A 10505-nucleotide genomic window follows, 5' to 3' on the forward strand; every position below is an offset into this window, starting at 1 on the left:
GCTCACCAGAATGGTGATTCCTAGGGAAAACCGGTGGCACTGGGAACAGCAGAGACCAGGAGAAGCCTGGTGCTGCCAAAGCAGTGCCACAGAGGAGGGACCTGAAGCCAAAGGGACATACAAGGGATGCTTTCCTCAGCTATGCCCTCCGCTGCTCCAAAACCCGGCATCCCCAGCGCTGCCTTCATCGGGCAGGGAGACACGGGGCTGGGCTGCTGGGCCTCGGCTCCCTCAGGACAGGTAAGGTGCAAAGGATGAAGGCAGGTCTTATAAACAACCTGCAGGCAGCCTGAGAACCGGTTTCTTCAGAGGACAGATGCTGAGCACACTGGTTTGGTGTGACACGGGCCTCCCCCCGTGTGTGAGTTCGTTGCCATGGTGGAAGCAGGCAGTGCTGTGTCAGTCACCACTAGAAGTAAACCCATGCTCAGTGAGGAGGGAGCATGGTTATCGCTCCGGATGTACACGAGAGCTAACATTTATTTCTGGGCTCTCTAAAAGGGCTCAATAAAATCCATTTATTGTGACAGAACAGCAACAATGGATCAAAATTCGTTATCATGCTGGAAGGAGGTCTGGAGATGGTAGCTTTTCTTTTAGACTTTGAAAAAGCTTTATGGATCTCAGTTTCCCTGGAGAGACTTTGCAGTAAATACATAAAATGGAAAACCGAAGGCAAACGTGTGAAGAACAGATACCAGGAATTAATAAAACTGAAGCTTTGATTATTTTTCTTTGTTTGTTTCTGTGTTTGATCCAGATGAAACACAGTTGGCAGCCAAGTGAAGAAGGACCTCAATGTGCATGTTCTAAACACAACATTACATTTACTCCAGTTTGGAAAGACCAACTTGAGCATGCCAAGGCTTTGTCAAGTCAGTAACACTGGGGTAGCAATGCAGCGCGATGCAGCGCAAGTTAGGATTATTTAGAAGGTATCCATGACACTAGTCAGCAGGAGAGGAGCTACATCCCCAAGGGGAGTTAAAATATCTTCAGATGGGGGGTTTAGGAGAGCAAGAGCCTTGCAGCAGAGCTGCTGCTGCGAGCACATTTGCAGACAGGCTGCTGAGACAGATCAGCACCGCACAGGGGTGCAGCCCTGCGTATCCTGAGCAGTGCGACCGCCCTCGCCTTTTATCCTCACACATCCACAACTTAGGGATCAGCTGCGCTTTTCCAGGCAGCTCAGAAATAGGCTGGAGTGTGGCGGGTGACAGTTTTTCTAGGGGAAAAAGAAAATCCCAAGTTTTTACACATAAATTCATTTGTTTTTCAAACCACTAGGATACCATCACAGAATGTAAACACATATTGCTGCAGGGACAGGACATGTGCCATAGGAACTAGCAACCAGAAAAGCTGAAACGAGCTGGAATAACATCTCCCTGCTTCTGCGCTTACCTCGATCTGGCTGGATATCTAGCTGAGACAGCAAGACACTGTTCAATTACTGTCACACTGGCTAGAGAAAAGAGGAGGCACCTTACCCGGGGCAGAAACTTGATGAGAGAGGAAAGCTTTAAAAATAACTGGAAAAGTGAGCTATTGCCACATTCACAATCTTTTACAGCTCTATAGATGTCAGATAGAATCAGCTTAGGGACAAAGACAAAATACTTGCTATTTAAATGTTTGCTAGTGAAAGACATGTACTATATCCAAATTACAGTACAAGAATATAGATCATGACCATGCAGGCAAAATATCTTTTGCCTATTGCAAAATGTCCTTTAGCAGGAAAAGCATCTATAGAATCTATTGAAAACTGATTTACTCGTTCAAGGAAGCTATTGCAATTGATTGAATTTTCAGCCAAGAACACGTAAGAGGAAGCAGAAGAATACCAGTTGCATGAAACCAATAAAGAGCAAGGCTTTTAGAAATTAGCATCACAAACACAGATTTTTCAAAGAAACTGGGAATGTGGGGAAAGGTTCAGAAAATGCTTTAGCTAGGCCAAAAGCTTCCAGTAACTCTGAAGATCAAGGTTTTCATACACCACCAGTCACTGTGCCTTCACGGCACGTCTTTTGAAGGGCTGAGCCAATTACAACGTAAAAACATAAGGATGTGGGCACAACAATGCTTACATGGTATTTATCAAAATGTTGACTGAGCCAAGTAAATTGATGAAGGGAAAAGGAAAATAATATTGATAGTCTTAATAAAAAAAGCATAACTTGCCCATATTAGAGCTGTAGGTATGAACAAGAACAGTCAAGTGAGGACCACAATTTTCACCAGATAATAATTTTTAGGACATAAGTAATTTAAGCTCTCCCAACCAGGACTCCCACAAATCACTGTCTTCAAGATTTCTAGTTTTACCTAAACCCAAACCTTGGGATGATAAATTTAATTACAAAAGTACAGTGGATTCATACAATGTACCCATGACTCTAATCTGATTTTAGCTTCCATGTGTACTATCCATCAATATATTTAAGTGATCCGAGTATGACATACGGAATTGTTTTGAGACCCTCACCAGATGTCAAATGAAAGTCTTAATCCAACTCAAGGCTAAACTAGAGACTCTCAAGGGCTGCACCCTGGGCTGAACATAAGCATGCTAATCACACAGAACTACAGACTTTTCTGTGGTCTTGGTTCAAATTTGACCTTTGTCCGTAGGGACAAAACTTAGCACCATTTCTCAGTGTGAATAAAACATATCAAGCCCTAGCTTCAACTTCAGTCTACTCAAGAACTGCGCAGACCTTGAAGAAACCCAGTGTGACAATACACATAGTCAAGACCTGGGTTGGCAGTTTTTGTGGAGAAGCTGAGAAATCACTGAAGAGACCCTTTCTGCGCATGGTCTGCGCAAGTCTTCCTGACAAAACAATGCCGAAACACCCGCCTCAGTGCTGAGCGTATGCGCACATCTGAAAGCGGGAGGTAGTCTCTGGAAGGGTTTTGTCAGTCTAGCTCTACCAGTGAACACTACCGCTACTAAGTTTTCTTTTCTAAAGTAGGAACTACAACATGCAGAAATAAGTCTTGGAAGGTACAGCTCAAAAATGCTATTACTGCCTCAATGGCACTTGGAAATTTGAAAACCACAGTTGAGAAAGGAGCTCTTAAGTGTCTGTCTTGAGAAATACAGCAGGATAAATCTGAGCTGAAGGAAGGTTAATAATGAGTTCAGGAGCATCAGAAATTAATTTTCTTCTGTTAAAGCCACGCACAGTTTGAAATGGTGAGACCAAGCATCACTCTCTTCATGAAACCAGGGAAGGAATAATCGAGAAAAGAATCAGCAGTGTGTAATCATCCCAGCTTTTACAAAGCAAGTAGTTCTGCGGGCCTGCCAGACGCAGGGGCAAGAGACAGGCAAAGCACATGCCGTGTGTGTCCCTTTCCCAGAGAACAAGGCCATGGAAAGATCCTTCTACCTTTTGCACAATGTGGGTTTAATGAAAGGCAGCTGCTATTTTAAGATCTCATATGGGATTTTATAACAAAGAGGAGTTGCAGACACCATCCCCATTACCACCAGGCTTCCATCCCCTCTTTCATCTCTCTCACTAAGCCAGCTCTCAGAAACTTTTACAGACAGTTAGAGCCATCAAACAAAGGTTACCCACTCAAAGGCTTGGTCCAACCATGTGCACTTGTTATGGCTTAAATTAAATTGATACTAAAATGGTCCTTTTTTTAGTAAAGTGCTATAATCATTGCGGCTACAATCCCTCACCACGGTATAAGTAGTAATAAGCTGATACATGTCACCACTGCTGATAGCTGTCAGAATGTCTTTTTCCAGAACTGGAAAGCAAAATAAAACTCCCAATTATTCTCAAAATGGAAGGATAACCTCTTTTCCAGGGTAGAAACATGAAAGATTCATTTTTTTCTCTGTTCTGTCAAGCCATATTGTACATCTATTTAATGCATTTTGTGCATTGCATTAGATTTCAGAACTCACTAAGAGGGTTACAAGCTATGGGAAAATTTAAGGTAAAAAATTTAAGGCTCCTGTGAAGCTTAATACCAGAGGGTCAGAATTTCACTCTTGGTCTTTCTCTTCAGTTGTCATGAAGATTTTCATCTAGTAATTGTGCCTGTGGTTTAACTGGGACTCATGCTGAAAACACGACTTCTGCTCTCACACTAAAAAGTTGCACAAGTTAAGCTACTCTCAGCACCTCACATCAACCGCCTGACGTCCTCACGGCAAATTATCTTTTGACCCTCACAAATATGATCTGGTAAAAGCTACATGAGGAAACGATACACTTTTTGGCTCTCTAGTAAGATAATGGTTTGGGTATTCTTTTGTAAAAAACCTTATTTAAAATCCTTCAGTGCAGAACTGTGTTTCTATCAGCCGGTAGTGACAAGGCATGAAGCTGAACCATAGTTTGGATCTTTTCGGTCCTAAACCAGACTGCACCATTCAGACACGGGGCTCCTGGCTTGCATCCTGACTGGGGCAAAAGCTACCGCTTCCAAAGAAAGGGTCTTCCTCTGAGCTGCACAGCTGGGTGGGCTGGGAGGAACCTGTGAAGGCTTCTCCACAAGGCCTGTGAAATGTGGGTTCAGGCTTGCTTAGGCTAAAAGAATTTTGGTAAGTGACATGGGTTTTGAAAGTTTTTAGTCAATCCAAAGCGTGTTTAAAATACTCTTTGACCCAAAAATTTTATGTAGCTCTGCTACAGTGCAATTGCAGCGTATACCTTACATTAATACGCTTAGATTAAGCCTCCATAGAGTCGATATACCCAGATGAATATAACACATCAGCGATAGCCTTCCAAACATCACATCCACACACAAACACTGTATCTGCATGTTTAAATAAAGTAATTTGGTATGTAACTGGCAATGGTTAACGGGAGCCATTTTTATGTGCTTGTAGCAGCTTAACGTGAGCAGATGGATGCAGTCATACATTGGGGTAGACCAAGAAAGCAGAGTGTGCAAAAATTTGAAGCCATAGTATAAAGCAGAATTAGTGCCAATATTGCTAACCTAGGGCACATAAATCCCAGAAGACTGGCTTGAAGTGATACAGTTCATAAGACTGCATTTTTCAGACTAAAATAAAGAAATATGCAGTTTCTTTTGCATTAGTGATCTGATTTTCTTCTTCAGTCTGCAAGGATATTTTGTCTTTCATAACCACAAATAGAGTTATTCTTTCATTTCAAAAACATGGCTTCAAGAGCAGGTACTCATTTTTTGAAAATACCCTTTTGAACCCAAAGTTCTTGGGAATTGAGAAAGAAATCAAAATATTACCTTAATCTACATGCCCAGCTCTCAAATTTGTCACTGTGGGCCACTGCCAGAGACGGGACACTGAGTTCAGTGGCCTTGAGCTTGCACCCTTGTGACTTGTCTTGTAGATATATAGACACACACACACAGTGTCCTTATTCTGCTCCACATCCCAACAAGCCTCCCATTTGTAAAGGACAAACACCACATTTGAAGTCGCTCCCCTCACAAGGTGTCCTGTCATTGCTGCCAGTGCAGGTACACTTGGAGCAAGGAAGCAGAACCTTTCACATGTGCAAGCCATGCGGTTCTCCTGGAGATGCCAACAAGGATGTCCAGAAAATCGCTGCTGCTGCATATTTTTTCAGAATTTCATAGCAGAACCCTGAACTGGGCATAGTCTCACAACTACTTTACTTCTTTGCTCAGCAAAGGGAAAAACCCAGCTCCTTTTTCCAAAAGAGTGAGTGTCTTTCCCAAGTAATCTTTCACTGCAGATATCACTGTCAGTAAGAAATGAAAATTTACAGCGAGATGCAGGAAAATGTTATACAAGATATAAACAAAATGAACATTTCTGTGGTTTTCTGTTTTAAATGAGTAGTTAAGCTAGTGGAAAATGAAGAGGTGTATGTCTGACACTGAAGAAAACCCATCATGCAGCTCACTTCATCCTACTCTGAAAGAATTCTTCCCCTAGCAGCTTTCTTGTCACAGTGCTTGTGGCGATAAAGGACCTGTTTCCAAACAAACTACTGAGGGTAGAAAGTGCAAGAGCTGTTCAGCACTAACTTTCTTTGCCTGGTTGCTCTTCTATAAAAACAGCTACGGGTAATTTTGGTTAGTCCCCTTCCAAAGCAGAAGTTCATGCAGAATGGCTATTCTGAGTGATTTGTGATGTAGATGTGATGCCAAAAAAATTCACCCAGTAGAGAAGTTTCCTGCTTCTAACAAAGACCGAACACTGGTGGGCCAGATGCAAGAAAATACTGGTTGTTAGCAGTTGCATCCTTCAGTGACAATTTTAGTCCAGCAAATGTGACTCAGAGCAGTTTGTATTAAAAAATGTTTTTTTTTTTTCCAATTCAGTTTCTTTTCCAGAAGGCAGGCTGCTCCCCTCCTGCAGCAAGCCCAGCCTCACGCAAGGTGCCAGCCTTCTCCAGACAAGCCCTTAACACAAGCGGGAAGGGATTGCTTTTGGGAAGCCTTTTTGCATTTCTGCATTGACCTTAGGGGAACTAGTGACATAACTCCTAGAGGGGCAAAAGTAGGGGAAATGAATGAATGTTTTGGAGTAAAAAAGTGTACAGGGAAAATACACTGGACAGCCTGAATTGTAAGAAGCCTATCCCACAGGAGTGCTACGTGCAGAGGGGACAAATATTTTGCAATCGCAGATATCTGTCAGTGAAATTATTATAAGCATGAAGTTGACCACTGTCTGTTAAGTCATCCCACTACAACATATTAAAGCCTCCAGAGAACGTGAAAGCAGCCCCGATGCCCCAGCCCAGCTGATGCAAGCAGACCTTCCTCCAAACTCCATCCCTGTCAATGAGGTACCACGGTTATCTGCAAATACAGGTGAGGCTGCAGACCATCGCCATTGCTTTGGGGCTTCATATTTCCCTGAACTTTTAGGATACAGAAAGGAACTTACCTGTTCAAATCACGGTGTATGATTGGTTGTGTGAGATTGTGGAGGTACTCCATGCCTTTGGCAACATCTACAGCAATGATTAATTTCGACTGCAGATCAAGTGTTCTGTATTTAAAAAAATAAATAAATTACTCAGTGTTACTGAAGAGGCAAAAATTATCTGTAAGTTACTCTTACGTGTAAATCAAAGAATCTCTAAAATGTTTTTTAACACAAAATAGTGTTATATAATCTATGTAATGAAAACGTATATAATGTAAAACAATGAATAAATCACAATTTTCTGACTACTCATTAATTTCCCTTGTACACCAAATAATCTGAATAAGCTTTATACTGTGTTCCTTTCTCTAACACTTTACTGAAATGAATAACATTTACATCAGCATAGATTTCCTAGTCTTCTGAATTCTGTGTCACAAGCCCAAGCAGAAAGCGAGTGGAATACCTCTTCTGTTCGTGAAGCAGAGAGAAGAGCGATCCTCCAGAAATGTACTGAGTGACTATAGCGAACTGACTGGGGTCATCTAAGCAAGCTCCCACAAACTGGATGACACATGGATGATTCAGCCGGCAAAGAATGGAAACTTCACGGCAGAACATGTCCACATCTGATTTGGAACAGTAGGTATTGGCTCGATAGCTTAGAATTTACATGAGAGAAAACAGTAAGGTAAAAGTATAACAGAAGGGTTTTTTTTAAATTCCTCAAGTTAGGTCATTATTCAAACCAGATGGAAAAGTCCGATAAACTTACCGTTTGATTGCGACAATTTTATTTCTGCATCGTCCCTTATATACTTTTCCAAAAGACCCTAAAATAGTTTAATAGAAATAAGCACAAAGACACTCATTATGAACATCAGACTTTTTAAATGGATGCATTCTTATTTCTTGTACCTGAGCCGATAATCTCATGGAACTCTATTTCGGAGAGCTGAAGGTGGAAATGTGATGGCAAACCAGCACGGAGGAGGAGAACATCTGCCTTTTCTGCAAAAGAGAACACTTATCTGATGTGTAAAATGCAGAGTCGGGGGGAAGGACAGAAAATAAGCATTTAACTTCACAAAACCATTGCACAGTGAAAGCTGATTTTCCTCCTGCATAACAGGATTTATAATTTCCTCCAATAACAGAAAAATACTTGCAACGCTATGGTTGCCTTGGGCTTTCTTGGCTCTAAAATCATATTGTCCCACAAGCATATTCTGCCTGTATCACCTGACGGTTGCAAAATCCTTTATTTGGAGAAAAAGTTCCCTTTTTCTGTGTAGCTAGTGCTCATTACTAATGCTGGGGATGTTATCCCAGATCTGACCTGCTCTTTAGTGGTATGTGGAATCTAAACTTTGCAACTTAATTTAGTTACATCTCTACCTTGTTGATCTATTTGGTTTATTACTATACGGTTTATCAGAATATTTCTAAATGGAACACTTCAATTCTGCTATGTAAAGGAGGTAAGGATTTGATTATATCCAGAGTGAATATTTGAAGTGGAAAACTGAAAGCACCACAAAAAATGAAATATGATAAAGTTCAAATGTTCACCTGAATGTTTTATCTATATGTGTTTGAGATTAACACAAATTATTTTTGGACAGAATTTTTCTTGTAAAGATAATCGAGGCGTTTTACAGCGGAATTCAATATGATATTTTCTTGCATTCATGTGTGTACTCCATTAGTACTAATTCACACTCACATCCTTTTCTCCAAAGAAATGAAAATAAATATATTTTTAAAGCAAATAAAATTAAGATAAACACAGGAATTCTCATGGTGCTGAGACACAAAGCTAAATATATTTGCTTCCTGAAAGTATTCTAGGGAAACCTAGCTGCTGCTTATGTGCATCATTACACCTCCAAACAATGAAAATTCCAAGAATAAAGAATCTTGCGTAGTATGTTTAGGCTGACAAACACCTTGGGTAGAAAGACCATAAAAGTTCAAGGTTTCCCTTGCCATTGAAAATACCTTTAGTCATGCTTTTAATCTTTCCCAGCGGGGATGGAACTGACACATAGGAGCCATCTGAAACAGAAGAACAGAATAAATTTGATGGGATTCAGAGACAGTGTAAGCATCTGTATTGATAAGTTAGCAAGGCAGTTGTAGGGGTGAAAATACATATAAGCACACAAACACATATGATGGTGACGTTACGTTGCTGGGTTCTTGAAAGTGGTTTGTATCCAGCTTCGCCAAGCGCTGCAGAATGATACAGACTTTCACTGGTGTAAAGAAGGCCAACACAGCCTTTCACATCTGCTCGATTTCGTAAAGGAACTCAGAGCAGATTCACAAATTCTGACAATGGGCTGCAAGCATATTGCCCTGATTAGTTCACTGACTAGATTTTCCAAGAGACCCCAGCTTTCTCCACCTACCAAAAATTTCACCTCTTGTTTTCCTGCTTCAGTGGGAGCTGAGCTCTTTTAACAATCAGCGTTTTTAAAAAAATCTGTCTGGGTGTGTTAATTACTTGCCAAAATGAATTTCCAATACATGCAGAACTTAGTCCCCTGAAGATGTACTCACACTTGAGATCTACTAAACCTGAACCTGGTACGGGTCGAGCTCTGCAACAAGCACACTGATCCAGTTGCTGACTGTAGGGTTCCTCCTGCTTCCGTGCAGGAGTCAAGGACCGAGATGAGCTGCAGCGTGCACCACCGTCACCCTCTCTGCAGGCAGCGTGCTCAACACACCACAGCAGGTTCTGGTCATCCCACTGCTGGTGTCAGCATCCACCTTGGCACTCGTCATTGACTTCCCAATACAAATGAGTATTTTTGTAGCAAAAAGGGTAATTAGTTCTTCCCAAGAGGGAATCAGATATCCAGAGATATTTAAAAATATGAAGGGGACTGAGTATAGAAACATACTGAGGGTCAGCAATCAAAGAAACATCAGAGCTAAGAACCACAAAGAGAATGGCTAAACTAAGGAGGAATAAGAGTATAAGAAGGTATGAGTAATGGTTACTATGAACTGATCTTCTCACAGGTTTGAGCTTTTCTTTCTTGTGAGTAATACACACAACTCTATTTTAAGATAAAGACTTTTGACATAAATAGAGGGAACCTGGAAAATGGGGATTCACATGACACTAATTTTCTTTGTGCCAGACCGAATTGATCCAAAGCTCCCCGACATCCACAGGACATTCCCAGGGACTCCAGCAGTCTTTGGATCAGACCCTTTAGTTTTAGAAAACGAAGTGATTTCTCAGACCATACCTCCTCCAGGTTGTGAGTATTCATTGCAGGGCGATTCATCCTGAGGTCTCTTATAATGCTTCAGAAGGGTCACAATGGCATCATGTCCTAAGAAAGGAAATATAAGGATTTACAGGTAAACACAGAATTTTTTTTTTTTAATTTATACAATGTCAGGGAATTTTTAAAAATGTATAATGTGCCCAGAAACATGTAAACAAAGATAAAGCCAAGCTAATCTGACACATACTGTGATTCTTAACTATAGAAATGTAGGGTGCCAATAAAAACAATCGTGTTATTTTTGCACAAGTACAAGCTGGGTGGAGAATGGATAGAAAGCAGACCTGAGAAGGGCTTGGGAGTTCTGGCAGATGAAAAGCTGGACA

At 41.2% G+C, this 10505-nt stretch overlaps 1 protein-coding gene across 1 annotated transcript in view; it reads right to left on the reverse strand.

Moving 5' to 3' along the window:
* Positions 1-10224, reverse strand: part of TNNI3K (TNNI3 interacting kinase) — a gene marked incomplete at its 5' end in the record, with an annotated part of 27137 nt that extends 16913 nt beyond the window's left edge. Inside the window, 6 exons of the mRNA XM_010152464.1 lie at positions 6890-6994; positions 7338-7532; positions 7647-7704; positions 7790-7882; positions 8873-8929; positions 10138-10224. Of these exons, the coding sequence (XP_010150766.1) occupies positions 6890-6994; positions 7338-7532; positions 7647-7704; positions 7790-7882; positions 8873-8929; positions 10138-10224 (595 nt within the window). The remainder of the gene's footprint in view (positions 1-6889; positions 6995-7337; positions 7533-7646; positions 7705-7789; positions 7883-8872; positions 8930-10137) is intronic.
* Between the last annotated feature and the right edge of the window lie 281 nt (positions 10225-10505).

This window comes from Eurypyga helias, unplaced genomic scaffold (assembly GCF_000690775.1).
Source record: "Eurypyga helias isolate BGI_N326 unplaced genomic scaffold, ASM69077v1 scaffold12300, whole genome shotgun sequence".
NCBI lineage: Eukaryota > Metazoa > Chordata > Aves > Eurypygiformes > Eurypygidae > Eurypyga > Eurypyga helias.